The sequence below is a fragment of the Vidua macroura genome, chromosome 21 (genome assembly GCF_024509145.1).
Source record: "Vidua macroura isolate BioBank_ID:100142 chromosome 21, ASM2450914v1, whole genome shotgun sequence".
NCBI lineage: Eukaryota > Metazoa > Chordata > Aves > Passeriformes > Viduidae > Vidua > Vidua macroura.
In genome coordinates, this window is record NC_071591.1 from 2298397 (window position 1) to 2313246 (window position 14850).

The 14850-nt window shown below is 53.3% G+C and overlaps 1 protein-coding gene across 2 annotated transcripts in view; it reads left to right on the top strand.

Annotated features, from left to right (window-relative positions):
• The window catches only part of KCNT1 (potassium sodium-activated channel subfamily T member 1), a 79489-nt gene that overhangs the window by 4883 nt on the left and 59756 nt on the right, over positions 1–14850 (top strand). For both annotated transcript variants that reach the window (XM_053996495.1, XM_053996496.1), the window contains exon 2: positions 7771–7950. In XM_053996495.1, the coding sequence (XP_053852470.1) occupies positions 7771–7950 (180 nt within the window). The remainder of the gene's footprint in view (positions 1–7770; positions 7951–14850) is intronic.

Sequence of the window (14850 nt, forward strand, 5' to 3'; positions counted from 1 at the left end):
CCTCCCCTAAAATTTGGGGTTTGGACCACCACTGGGAGCTGTTGGCTTTGTGGCATCATCTGCTGTGACTCTGGCTCCTTTCTGAGTGCTGATTTGCAGACCTTTTTGTGCCTGTGCAGGAAGATGATTACCCTCCTCTCCCTTTGGATCAGCTGGAATTTATTGATGCTAATTTTTGTCTGACATTTTATCACGAGGTCGGTCAGTGCCACAAGATCTTCCTGTTTACAGTCTGGTTTTGGTTTGACTGCACTGGATAATTTGCAGTTATCCCCATCCCTTCTGAAGCCATGCAGTCGTGGAGGGCCTTGTGGGACCCCCCTGATGTTTGCTTCAGTGCTCCCCTTCTGTTTGTCTCCTGCCTTCCAATCCAGGAGACATCTCCCTTCACCCCATCACATCCTGGCCCGGCAGATGTGGTGACAAACCTGCCTCTGGGGGTTTATTTCTGCAAGACTTTGTGGTTTTGAAAAGTGTAAAGAGACTCTTCCTCCTCCCACATCCCTCTATTATTTTCTGCTCCCATAGCAGGGACTGTTCTGCAGGAGTCTGGAGCATAAAGAAGTTTTTTTTTTCTCCGTGCTCCAACCCTTGCTGCTTGTAGCAGCTTGGGGCTGGGCAGAAGGGAGGATTTTCCCCAGCAGTTTATTTGCAAGAATTAGCACTTTCCCCATCTTGCAGTCTTTTTATTTTCACACAAGCCTGAAAGCTACTGGGCACTGACAAATGTGGCTGAGGATGTAACGGCTTGGGGTGAGGGGGAGTGAGATCCTGCCAGGATTGTGTCCCTTGGGATGTCACAGACACAGGCAGGAGTGGAGGGTTGGCCACTGGCTCTCCAGGAGCAGCTCTGGAGGCTGTGGCAAGGGAATTGTTCTCTTTTTAGTTTAATAATCTGTTTAGGTTTAAGATTTGTTGTGAATCGTGAGCCTGGAGTTATCCCAGCACCCTGTCATTAAAGGCTGGGTGGTTTTCCTGAGGAATCTGGTGTGCACAGCCTCCAACATTCCCAGTGGGACTGGCAGGGCCTCCCCCGAGGGATTGTTTCTCCAGCAGTGAGTCCTGCTTGCTTCATTTCTTGAGCACTGGGGTTGATTCAGCTTTTAGAAGAATTTGTCTGTGCTCCCAGGCCACCCTCCAAACCCAGGCAGAAAAAGAGGTGGTGTCCTTGCTGGGAAAGGGCTGGACACTCTGGGAAACCTGCTCCTCAGCAAACAGCTCCCACAGCAGAGTGGGGCCTGATGTAATCCACAAATAGCCCTGGAGATGGCTGAGTCAGGAATTCCCTGGCAGGGCTGGTGACCTTGGCTCGGCAGGCTGAGCGTTTTGGGTTTGCCCCTTCTCCCGAGGCTGCTCCTGGATGAGATGCTGGGAATGAGCCCTCGGAGCCCTTTGCCCAGGGACACTGGGATGGGGAGCAGAGCTGCGTCCTCAGGCAAGCAGGCTTGGCATGTTGTGCTGCAAGTGATCAGCTGAGCTAATTGGCATATTTACACAACAGAACAGACTGGTTGCAAGCCACAGAATCACAGGAGGATTTGGGCTGAAGGAACCTTAAAGATCCTGCAGTTCCAACCCCCTGCCATGGGTAGGGAGCCTTCCACAGCCCAGGCTGCTCAGGATGGTTCCACCAGACCTTGCACTACTCCAGTTTTTCTTATTATGGAGATGAGGAGGCCCCAGCGCAGGCCTGAGGAGTGGGAGCTGGTCCCCTCACCTGCCAGGAGCCCAGGATGTGCTTTCCCTCCCTCCTTTTTCCCAGTGTTATTTGGGCTTTGCAGCCTCCAGGGACGTCAGCATAGCTTGTTTGCCCTTGTGCCCGCTGGCACTGCCAGCCCTTCCAGACAGGATGCTCTGGACAAAGGGGGTGGCTGTGGTCACTCCCGCTGGATCTCTTCCCCCTGGGAGGACCAGCACTGGAAAATTTCACTGGGGCTGGGGGTGCTGGGCTGCCTCTGCCACTCATGTGCTCCATGTGCTGCTGTGGGATCAAAGAAGAGGGAAAAGGCTTCTCCATGGGGCTGTGCCTCCTGTGAGCCTGTCACACAAAACCTTGGTGTGCACCAGGCCAGAGGGGATGGGGAGATGTGGGGCTCAATTGTTAATGCAGGGTTGTGTAACGAGGAAAAGTGGCTCTGGACCTGGAAGGTACAATTTCTACTTTTATCTTCTAGAAAACAGCATTTGCCAGCGGGGGAAAGGCTTGTGGAGCTTTGCACTGACTCACTCTTCCTGTTCATTTTCCACGTGAAACACACAAAATGCTAATTTCTGTGTGAGGCCTGTGGTGCTAAATTGCCTGTGCTTGTTGGAAGCGAAGCGATGGATAGATTTGTCACAGGGCTCAGCAGTTCTGGAGAAGTTCTGAGCAACAGCAGCTCCTGACGTGGACAGTCCAGCTGTCTGTGGAGATGGGAATTGGGATGCAGGGATTTAATCTGGGAGATGGAGCACTTCATACGCTGTGAGGGCGTGTGTGTACAGAGATGTGTGAGGGAGTGTTCTGCAGGTTTGTACCCAAAACCAGCACCTGAGCCAAAGCTGCTCATGGGAATAAGGACTTGGGTTGGGATGGGCCTGTTCACATCCCTCAGAGCTCTTCAAACTCTTTGAATCAAAAAATACCGACCCCACACCCATGGCAGGAGTACGGGTGTCTCAATGAGCAGTGACCGTGGGCCACTCTGGGGCCTCAGGGGAGGGACAGGGGGATGAGAACCTGGGGCTCCTCCTCAACAAGGCAAGACAGAACCAGCAGTGACTCGGCTGCTGCTCGCAGGGAGAGGAGGAGCTGGCAGGGAAATCAGCTCTGCAGTGAGCACCCCGACTCTTCCATGGGGATGTCCCTGCAGGGCTGGGGTGGGAAGGGCAGTGCCTGGGCAGGGGATGCTGTGCTGCTGTGGGAGGCCTGTCCTGCACGTGTGCTCCCCCACACACGTGTGCAGAGCTGCTGCCTTCCCTCCCTGCCTGGCCTTGCCCTCCCCTGGGCTGTGCTGTGCCAGCTCTGCCAGCCCTGCTGCCAAAAGCCGTGCCAGCCCTGCTGCAGTGGCTGCGAGGGAGGGATGTGCTGCCTTCCAGCCTGGCTCTAGGGACCAGATCTGTGTCCCCAAGCACTCCAGCCATTAGGAGACCCCATAGGGATGTCACTCAGAGAGGGGAAAAAAAAAAACCCAAACCAAAAAGAGAGGGGAGAACAACTGTAACCTGGTAACCAGAAGAGCTGTGGGAGGAGAAACAAACACGAGATGATTGTATATATTTAAATAACTATAGGAAAAGAAAGGGCAGCGTTTCCTGGAGGCTCCCTGGAGAGGCTCAGAGATCTTGGTGGTGGCTGGGCTTGCCAAGGATGGACCAGGATGCAGGACCAGACTCTGCAGCCTTGGCTGGGTCAGGGAGGACAGGGCATGGCAGTCCTTGCTGTCCTGGAGCACCCAAGGACCCTCTGGAGAAGTGTCCCAGCCCTTGAGTGCCACCCAGACGCTCTCACCCCATGATGGTCTGGGCCAGCAAAGAGCAGCTGGAGGCTCCTGCCCAGCCAGTGCCTGTTTGCTGCCCAGAGCTTGGGTTCTGCCAGCAGGTTGGGCCCTGTGTCACTGCCAACAGCAAGAGAAAGGTCAGACCCTGTGCGAGATTCTGCTCCAGTGCTTCAGCCAGGGCTTGTCCTTTCCATGCCCTTAGAGGTGACAGAGGCCCAGCAGCAGCTGCCTGGGGTGCTGCAGGGAGTGCTGGGTCCCAAAAACCTGAAGTGGCTTTGCCTGAGGAGGGGATGTGGATGTTGGACACGAGGTACTCGCTTTCCTGGCGGCACATCCAGGCTCCCTGGCCGTGCTCCTGGGGGAAGGATGGAGTTAGAACAGATGGCTGCCAGCAGGGCCTGGTGCCTCTGGCTCCTTTTACAGCTTGGAGTGGGAGAGGAGAGGTTTGGATTGGAGGTTATGCAAGAACTTGCCCCAAATGTAGGTTCACCTGTTCTATTTGCACAGCCCAGCCCTCAGGAGGAGAGGAAGAGCGTATCCTCCAATAACTTTGGGTGCTGACAGGGCAGAGGTGTCCCTGAGAGCTCTGGGGCTCCTGAAGGTGCCTGGCAGGCCTGGGCAGCTCCATCCCACAGCACAAGTGTGGGGTCTGTGGTTTGGGACTGGTTTGTGGCGGGAAGCAGGAAGGTGCCCTGTGGTTTTTGTGGTGTGCAGTGTGCACGGAAGCGGAGGAGGAACTGGGGTTGTGTCCTTCCTCTTCTTTGACAGACATAGTTACAAATAATAATGGAAATCCTAAGATTCATTGCAAGAAGCTCCCTGCCTGCGGATTTCCCTCTGAGGCAAAGCTGCCTCTTGGATCTGAGGAGCTCTGAGGAGCTCCAGGGAGCACGGGGCACTGCAGAGCCACAAACCTCGTCTCTCTCTGGTTCTGTGCTGGCATTCCCAGCGAGGCTCCCCTGGCTGTGCCAGGTGGGACCAGCAAGGGCAGAAGGTGGCTGGGCCCAGCCCGGGCACAGGACAGGACGGAGGGAGCCGAGGCAGGCGTGGCTCCCTGTGTTTGCTGAACCGGGCAGTGACGGGACCGGCCGGGCTTTACGGGGAGCAGAGAGCAGCAGGGGGGTCTGGCCTGGGTCACGCAGGGCTCAGCCCAGCTCCAGCATTCCCAGGAGGCTGAGCAGGGCCGTGTCCCCCTCCCCATGGCAGCGGGGAGCTGGCCAAGCTGCGAGGGAGACGCTGCCGTAGCAGAGAGTGGCAGAGTGTGGAGGTTTCCATATGCTGATGGCAGCACGCTGTTTTAGTGGTACATGGCTCTGGAGGAAGGAAGGAAAGGGATGATAAAAATAAAGCTGCAGATCTGTATTTAGCTATAAACCACTCCAGGATTATTTTTTTTTTTTCGGTAGTATTGGAAGACTATGCAATAAATGAGCTTGTTCATGAATTTTTTATTTTATACCACTACAGCTTTGAAGAAGTAGCCAGGTTGCTGTGGCATTTCCATAGCTCAGGATCCCTGTGTTTGGGAGGAGAGGTTGTAAATCCTCTGTGCCAGTGTCAGGAGATTTGTGTGCCTTGCAGGAGCACTTTTGTCTAAGACACTGATGTGCAACATCTCAAAGTCACTGTGCAATTGATAAAGACATTGTGACAAACAAGCAAATGCAGTATTTCTTGTAGTGAAGCTTCATGCAGAATAAACAAACGTGCCAAAATTTAAAAATTCTGAATGATTTTGTATGCAAGAATAAGAAAAAATACATTCACAGTGTAGCTGCTGCTGCCAATGGGAGGAGAAGCTCAGATGCAAATAGCAGAAATTGTGTTTCCAGAGCTGCTGATATAATTGGATTTTACTACAGTTTCTAAATGCTGATAAAAAGGACAGTGGTGAATATTTGCTTTGTTTCATGATCTGAGGCCAGGAGAGATGGATTAATTGAGCTGTAAAAGAACCATGTGGAAATAAAAAAGCCAAGCAGCACCCAAACCCCCAAAGAAGCATGTTTGATATCCAGGAGAATGGCTGGGAATAGCTGTGAGCATCCACAGCTCCCAGAGGGAGCAGGGTAAGGATGGCCCTGCCTGTCCAGACCCACAGGAGCTGTGGAGTGTCAGCCAGGGTGGCAGCTGGGGGTAAAGATGCCCTTTCCACGTGGCAGGCATTGTGTCCAGGGCTCTGCAGCTGCAGCACTCCTTTCCTCTGGGAAAGGAAACAAGGTGCTCCTTTCAACAGGCACTTCACAATCGCTGGAGAGCACTGGGTGTGGCAGTCTCCTTCAAACACAATTATAATCACCCCCATTTGGAGCCAGGCGCCGGGCTCCCCTCTTCAAACCTCGGTTACGATAGGAGGGTGGATGATTTTTAAAAATTGCATTTTCTCACGCTGAAATTTGAGTTTCAGAATGCTGTCCTGATGGCCTAGAAACAGCGTGCTTTTGGCCTCATTTATCATAGTTAAGCTCTAAGAAAAAAGACTTAATTGTGGCTTGCCTTTTTTTTCCCCTTTTTTTTTTTTTTTTTTGTGCTTAATGTTACATCCTCCTTTGCAACGCGAGCTAGAGGCGGTCAGCAAACTTCGCTGTTTATATCAGTGGATCCGGAGGGAGTGCTTGAGTTGACAGGAGCTTGGCTTGATTGATCTTAAAGACCAAGTTTTGGATCAATGAGTCGCACAGAACAACCTCCCCGATGCCCAAGGCCCTGCACAGATGCATTAGTCAGTGCAGAGCCTTGGCTGCCCTGTGCATAGGGCAGCTAAAAGGAGCTGGAAAGCTCTGGGTGGGGAGACAGAATTAAGTGGCAAATAACAGCAGTGAGAACCATCTGAAGCGCTGAGGGCGGGCTGGGCTGTCTTCTGGGGCTGCGTTCAGCAGAAATTCTGCACGCCCATTGCTCTTCTGGAGACTCGGGAACAGCAGCTGAGCAGGGCTTTGGAGTGTGGTCAGCTGGGAGCTGATTTACAGGGGCGTGAGTTGTTAAAGATAGAAGATGATGTGAGGAGCCTGAGCTCCCATCCCTGCGGCAGTCCCGGGTCTGTGCTCGGTGCCAGTTCGGCATCCAGCTGCTGGAGGCTCTTTTGCCTTCAGCTTGTGCAGGGTGTGCTGGAGGCAAAGCTGTGGGAAGATGCTGGGAATGAGTTGGAGAGGCTTTGGATGAACATGGAGAGGCTCTTGGAAGTGCATCAGACAGGAGTTGGAGCCTTTCAGCTCTTTGCTGCCTCACACTCCAGAGTTACGTGTGAGGCACCACGCCTGCTCTTCCGAGCCCTGTCCTCCCCTCTTCCCACAAAGAGTCTGTGGAATTGGTGCTCCTGTCGTGGCGTGGATGAATTTCACCGATGAAGCCCAAGCAGGAAGGATCAGGACCTGGGGTGCCGCCTTTGGGGTCTCTGCAATGAATGGCTTTGCTGCTCTGTGAAGTTTCAGTCTAACCCCAATCTGCTGTGGTCGGTAGCTCGAGCTGATGCGGGCAGCGGGGGCGTACCCACGTTCTGGTGGTAAATGTGCTTTGAGAAAAGAGACCAAAGGAAGCCTTTAACCCTCTGAAATAACCTCCCGAGGGCTGGCTGGGTTTAATCTCCTCTCTGTGTGTAGTGGCCACACGCAGCTGTCTGTGAGCCATCACCTTGGCACTGCCCAGCCCCTGATCGGAGCCACGGACATGCCAGGGGATGGGTGATGTATCCTCCTGGCCACGGCACTTGGCAGCCGGACAGGCGACTGAGTCATCAGCCTTCGCGGTTTCTCATTTAATCCCGGGGTTGTTCAGATGATTTAAGTGCCAGCAGTCCGGAGAGGAGGTTGTGCTTCTGCTTCCAGCACGGTTGTGGAGCCATCGCCTTGCCTGCCTCCCATCCCTACTTTTCGTCGCGGGGGGGGGGGGAGGCTGGGGGTGGATCTGGGTTTGGCTGTCAGCTCTCGATTGTCTTGCGAGCAGTTTTATTCCCTCCCGGCAATTGGGCTTTTTTCCATTGGCTCCTCTTGCTCTCCGTCGGTCGCCTGCTGAGCAGCAAATGTCCTGTGCCCGGCGCCGCCGTGCGGGGCGCTCCGGGGGACCCTGCCCACCCCGCCGGCCCCTCTCCTGAGCCGGCGGAGCCCCGAGCCACCCATGCCCCCGGGGGGAGCGCTCTGCAGGGGGGGCACGGCCGCCTGCCCCGCAATGTAATCGCGGCCGGGGGTGCGGGGGGTGGCGCGGGGCCGGCCCCGGAGGAGGCGCTGGGGGCGGGCAGGGCAGGGCAAGGGCCCCCCTTCGCCCCCCCATTGCCGCTGTCCCTTCTCTCCCGCAGGCTCTCGTCGCCCGGCGGCTGCGGCGGCGGGGACGGCGGCGGGAGCCGCAAGAGCGGGGTCATTCTGGACATCGCCTCCCTGAAGATGACGGAGCTGGAGTCCGAGGTGCTGCCCCTGCCGCCCCGGTACCGCTTCCGCGATCTGCTGCTGGGGGACCAGTCCTTCCAGAGCGACGACAGGTTCGGGGCGCACCGCGGCGACAGCGGGGGCGGAGGGCGCGGGGACAGCGACCCGCCGGCGGGGACACACGGACCTGGGGCACTGCCGAGGACGGGGACACACGCCCGGGGTGGGGGGACGCACCTGGGACAGCGACCCGCCGGCGGGGACACACGGACCTGGGGCGCTGCCGAGGATGGGGACACACGCCTGGGGTGGGGGGACGCACCTGGGACAGCGACCCGCCGGCGGGGACACACGGACCTGGGGCGCTGCCGAGGACGGGGACACACGCCGGGGGTGCGGGGACGCCCGCGGGACCCCGGCGCGGCGGGAGGGGACGCGGAGCTCTCCGCGGTGCTGCTCCCGCGGGCGCGGAGCCGGAGCCCGCCCGGCGCGGAGCTCTCCGCGGTGCTGGCGGCAGGAGCGGCCCGGGGGTGTCCGGGGCTGCTCGGAGCCTGCGGGAGCTGGGATGCGCTGGAGCGGGGCTCCGCTGGGATGCGCGGGTGGAGGCCGCGGGTGCCTCGGAGAGCGGCTCGGGAACATCTGGCTGTGCTGGGAGCTGTGGGTGTGCTGGGCCAGCCGAGCTCAGCGGGCAGCTTGCTGCGTCCTGGAGTCCCATCAGGGGCTGGCAAGCAGGAGAAGGGACCGAGGTGTGGCACAGTGAGGGGCCGGTGGAACTCTCTGTGACACCATGGGTGGAATTTGGGCTGAACGAGCATTTATTGAGCAAGGACGGCTCCTCCAGGCTGTCCTCGGGTGCTGTCTTGGCAGCAGGGTGGCTCTGAAGAGCTGCTGGGGTTGTGGTGCCACTCTCCCTTCCTTGGGATGAACAGAGCAATGGCTTTTTTTGTGCTGAGCACCAGCCTGCTGTTCCTGCCTGGCTGGGATTTATCCCCAGGTTGAGTGAGCAACAGAGGGAATGCCATGAGTGGCAAGAGAATTCCATGGGCAGAGCAGTTAAATCAAGAGGAACAAGCACCTTCCTTTCAACTCTGCTCATATCATAAATACCCAGAGCTGCAGTGCTGATGGAGAGTCAGATTTTTATCTTTCCCCACCAATTAATTGTGTGATGCAAACAAAGAGAGATGTAATTCTTGTTGAAAAAAAAAACCAAACCCTTTCAATTACTGGTTAGTCCTTGACTAGCTTCTATGTGCCTGGTACAGCTGCATCAAGGCTTTTGTGCATCTCTGTTAATTTTTTTTTTTTTTTAATATGTACAAGTATCATTAAAAAAAAAAGAGTGAATTTGGCTTTGAGACTGTGAATGTGGGTTTTACAAATGTTCTCTCTAAGTGTTCCTAACTTTTATCGCTGCATAAAATTGGTCTGGCTCGAAAAGGAATCTGTGATCCTGGAGGTTTTAAAGCCCAGATTTCCTTAACAGACACTTAAACATTAATATAGTTTTATGACACCAAGTGAGACATTAACAGGAAATTCCTGCTGCAGAAAATGTCTGGGTTGCAGAATGGTTGTGATATGGCTCATTTGGTCAGGTTTGAAGATTTAATAGCTTTTGTATTTAAGTATTTGGAAGCATCTGAAATATGGAAGATGGCAATTGCAGGTTCTGTTCTTTCTGTATTTCTCTGGTTACACCCCTTAACCTTCATTTTCCTCTAGATCGGATTCTTTCTGATTCAGCATCTCTCTTTAATTTTAAAGTGGAGATACTCTGGGTTGTTTTGTTAATTCATTAGCCCCGTTTCTCAAGAATTCATTAGCATTGTTTCTCAAGATATCTCAGTTTCACTGGCTCTGTGCTGTTTCCTTGAGTTGTTTGATTTCCCCTTCATCTGGAAATTACTGATAATGTCATTGTGTGGGGGCATGCAGATCTCTGAGCCCACATTTGCTGTTCACTGGAGTCCACTTGACTTCCCTGGGAGCTGAGATGAGCTGTGGGCTTTGGGAAATGTTGCTGTTAGGCCTAAATTCCAGTCCAAGTCATTAATAATAGTGGGACCTTGTGGCTGAATCAAGCTCGCTGGAGTAATTATGACTAGTTCATTAGTCTGCTCCAAACCCACTGAATCAGGAGCTGATTTAGGCTGGAGAAGAAAAAAAAAAAATGAGAAGCAGAAAGACTTTTTGGCTTTGCTGTGCTTGTGGATGATAAGCAGCTCAGAGCTGTGCTTTGGAGAGCTTTGTTACAGCCCTGACAGGGATGTGCTGAGGAAAATCCCCCCACGGAAACTCTGCGGGGAACCACGAGTGGAGCTCGCTGGACTTGGAGGTGTAACACTGAAGGAAAACACCCACAACGCTGAATATCTCATTTATTTGTCAAAGGAAAGCTTAAAATTAGTGTCTCAAATATCTGCTTTTGAACATCACCCTGGAATGCGTGTGCTGCTGGAAGTGAGGAGGTTTCTGGGGTCAGCAAAGACTAAAAGGATGGGAGGCCAAAGGGGAGCCTGGGTTTTGCTGCTTCTGGAGAGTTAGAACTGTTCCTGCTAGAGATGAATTAGTGCATCCTCATCACAGAGGATGCTGAAGAGACACCAACCCTGGAATGAGGTAATGCTGGAGCTTGAGGAGATGAGAGCTCGTTGGAACAAGTAGATAATTAGAGAGCTGTGGTACAGCAGGAGGAGAGAGTGGGTCCAGATAACCTCTGGAACAGAAGGAACTAATCAGTGCAAGTGAGGTGGAATGGGTAAATTAGGCTGCTCCTAATTTACTTTTGTTTTTGTAGTGTGAAAGATGAACGCAGTCGATCTGAGCAGGGCTTGCTCTTTGGCAGGTGGACTGATTGACAGGAGAATTGAATAACGCTTTGAACATCCTGTGGTGGATGCAATAAATTGGCCAGGAAGCAAATAGGAAACGGCTGGCTGGGAAGGGAATGTGGGAGGAAAATGGATTTGTGAGACAGAGAGAGAAAAGCCTAATGACAAGCAAATCTAGAGTCGTCAAGTCCAAGTGCTCCTTCCAGGATCATCTTGCTATCTTTGGAGCTCACTGCCACGAGATGGTGGAAGGCTTTGAGCTCAGCTGTGTTTAAATTGTGGGCTTGACATTTCTGCCAGGCAGGTCTCTGGGCTGGAGAAGCAGGATTAGCTCTGAATTCCCAGAGGCTACAAACTGCTCTCAGGGGAAGGATCTGACTGCTAGGAGGTGATTTCTGCTCTGGGGAGGGAAGGCTCCCTTTGGAGCCTTGCAGTTGCCTCCGTTGTCTGGCATTAGTCCTGCCTAGTTCAGAAGTTCCTTTCCCATTTGGAAGGTGCTGTCAATGTCAATACTGGGAGAAAAATGGATTTGTTCTGCTTGCTCCTGGCAGTGCTGCCTTTCTTACCTCGCTGATGTTTTGTGGACATGAAAGCACCCGGAGCCTCTGGGATGCACCAGCAAAGGCAGAGTTTGAGATGCTGAGCCCGTAACAAAGAGAAGGTGAAGAACTGGGGGCACAAACCCTGCTGGGGCCTGGCTGCCTTTTCACCTTCCTGGCACGGGGCTCCTGTGGGCATGGGGATCCTCTGTGCCAGGCAGCTGTGGGAGCAGGGCCAGGGGTGTTGGGGAAGGGAGCAGGAGCTGAGCACAGCATCCCTGGGGCTGGGGCTGGGGCTGCCAGCGAGGCTCCTGTTCTGAAGTGATGCTGCAAGTGCTGATTAAAGGCAGCTGAGAAAGCACATCTGCTGGATGGATAAATATTGTTTCATACCCCAAGCTGTGGCATCCCTTTGATGTTTGCTGTCCTGACTATGGCAGTTTTTAATCTGCATTCTCTTTTCTTGGACAGTGCTGACAGCTGGGTTGGGGCATGTATAAAAAAAGCCCATAAATAAAATTAAACTGTATCTCTGAAAAGTGTCATTAGGAGCTTATTTGTTGCCTAATTTGAATAGTCTGAACACTTTCCAGAAAATCATCGTCAGAAGCCACAGCCCTATTTACAGGAGCGAGAAGTAATGGATGTCACTTTGATTAAGTGCATTTTTCTGAGGCTAATTATCGGCAAAAAATCATTTTGATGGATGAGAATGTTTGGAAAAGCTCCTTGTGCAGAAGAATTCAGCAACTTCTCTATAAAATTTTAACATCTCCTATTTCAAATCAAAGATATTTTGGATGTTGCATAACCAAGAAAAGAGGATTTTGACAACCGGGGCAAATTCTTTTAAGTTCCTGCTTTCAGTTTTTTTTAGAGTCTTGCAACTTTTTTGTCTGACATCTGGTCTTTGTCTCTTTAATTTGTCACTAAGTGGTGGCACTAAATCTTAGGTCAGATTATGCTTGGCATGAGCAAAGTGAAGTGCTGCAATATCAGCCTTGGAGGATCTTATCCCTGCAGTTTTCATGCTAACGTGCCCCAAGTGACTTCCTCATCAAAATGCATCATTACATTAATGGAGCTGGGTAGTTTTGTGCTCCCGAGGCAGGTGCTGTGGCTGAATCCTCACTTCATTGCTATTTGATTTAATGGGCAATTTTCCTCATTTTATTTGGGAGATGCAGACGCCAATTTGAAAATTCCAATTTGTATCCAGAAATTAGCGACATTTATTTGTCTGCTGGTGAGGTAATGGCCAATATTTTAAGTCAGTGCAAAGTCTGCTCAGGCTGTAGCATCTGTGCCAGCGAACGTTTGTACCTGGAATTAGGAGATTCAGCTCTGGTGCCTGTGTGCCACAAAATTCCCCTGGGAAAGGCTCTTCATCCCCCAGCAGTCTGACCCCTTGCCTGTAAAGAAGGGTGGATATTATTGCTAATATCCCTTCTCTCAAGAATGGTGTTCAGACATATTTCCACTGTCCCTGGGTGCAGAATCTCTCAGTGATGATGCCTGGGCAAACCAAGTAACAAATTTCACTGGTGAAGGTGGTGGGATCCCAAACGGGAGCTTGGGAGTGCCTGTGTGTCCAGCAGGATTAAATTGCTTCTCCTCTGCTTTTTCCACCTGGCAAAGCAAAACCAAAACAGTTATTAGTTCGATTAGGCTGTTTACCTGAGCCAAGGCTGTGTCAGGAAGTTTCTGTGTGACAGCACAGGCAGGAGTTTGCCCCTGCCAGCCCAGCCAGCCTTTGGCAGGATCCCTGCTCCCTCTGGGGCCATCCCTGCTCCCTTTGGGGCTATCCCTGTGTGCTCCCTCTGGGGCCATCCCTGCTCCCTTTGGAGCCATCCCTGCTCCCTCTGGGGCCATCCCTGCTCCCTCTGGGGCCATCCCTGTGTGCTCCCTCTGGGGCCATCCCTGCTCTCTCTGGGGCTATCCCTGCTCCCTCTGGAGCCATCCCTGCTCCCTCTGGGGCCATCTCTGCTCCCTCTGGAGCCATCCCTGCTCCCTCTGGGGCCATCCCTGTGTGCTCCCTCTGGAGCCATCCCTGCTCCCTCTGGGGCCATCCCTGCTCCCTCTGGAGCCATCCCTGCTCCCTCTGGGGCCATCCCTGCTCCCTCTGGAGCTATCCCTGCTCCCTCTGGGGCCATCTCTGCTCCCTCTGGAGCCATCCCTGCTCCCTCTGGGGCCATCCCTGTGTGCTCCCTTTGGAGCCATCCCTGCTCCCTCTGGGGCCATCCCTGCTCCCTCTGGGGCCATCCCTGTGTGCTCCCTTTGGAGCCATCCCTGCTCTCTCTGGGGCCATCTCTGCTCCCTCTGGAGCCATCCCTGCTCCCTCTGGAGCCATCCCTGTGTGCTCCCTCTGGAGCCATCCCTGCTCCCTCTGGAGCCATCCCTGTGTGCTCCCTTTGGAGCCATCCCTGCTCCCTCTGGGGCCATCCCTGTGTGCTCCCTTTGGAGCCATCCCTGCTCCCTCTGGAGCCATCCCTGCTCTCTCTGGGGCCATCCCCGTGTGCTCCTGAGCCAGGGAGCACGGCCAGGCGGGCACGTGGCACGTGCAGGCGTGGCTCTTTGCAGAGCAGATGCCAACAGCTCTGCTGTGCCAGCCAAGGCCGTGCACAAGGCTGAATTCAGTCCCCAGATCCATCTGAGCTGTTGGAGAAGCTGCTGGCCAGGAGCAGCAGGCTGGACACACCGTGCTCCTCCAGAGAGGCTCGTTCCTGCTCCTGGATCAGGTGGGAAGGAGCATCCCAGGCCTCCAGCCATCCTCATGGCTCTTGTGGAGCATGCTGTGGTGGGTCTAGAGCAGCAGAGCTTAGGGCAGAGTGGGCAAATCTCCTAGGGCAGCGTGTCGGTGTTCCTAAATCTGCTGTCCCCTGACAGGGAGGAGTAACCATGAAACCCACACTGCACAGCCCTGCCTGGTGTGGGCACCTCCTCTCCAGCAGCTCCTCACCCTTAACAGAGGCAAAACCAACAGATGTTGCCACTGGGTTCCTCAGCCCAGCTCCAGGTGGGATACGCCGGGATGAAGAGCATTGGAAGCCTGAGGCAGCTTTTTAAAATTGATTTGGGTTTTCTTGTGTTTGCAGATTTTTTAATGATAACATTCTTAATTGAGGTTTGTTTTTCCAGTTGTTCTGAAAGGCTGCAGGGATGATTCCCAATGCTGTGTCTTAATTGCAGTGCTGCTTGGAGTTTTTTTAATTGATGTTTCCTCGTAGCTATTGGTGTGCTCTTGTGTCTTCATCCTAAGGCTGGTACCCCTGGACATTAGCAGGAGTATTAGGAAAATTATGAAAGTAATAGAGCAAAGAAGAAACAGTTCTCTTGTAATTATAACTATTATTTTATTTTAAAAAATGGCCATTGCTTTTTTCCAGGGATATTGTTTTCACTGTCAGCAGTGGGCCCTTGCTTGCAATAAAAGAAAGTGCACGTAGCAGGCTGGTGGAATGAGCAGAGGTGTCCCTGGAGTGCTGCTGTGTATGGCTGTGCCCTGAGGAAAAGGAAGAACAACATTGATTTTCAGTTATTTAGTGCAATTTAACACTGTGGGCTCAAATTTCCGTCCCTCCCTGGGGTGGTTTTCTTTTCCCATTTATTTACTTTCCCTTTGGTTTCTTTTCGATTTGTT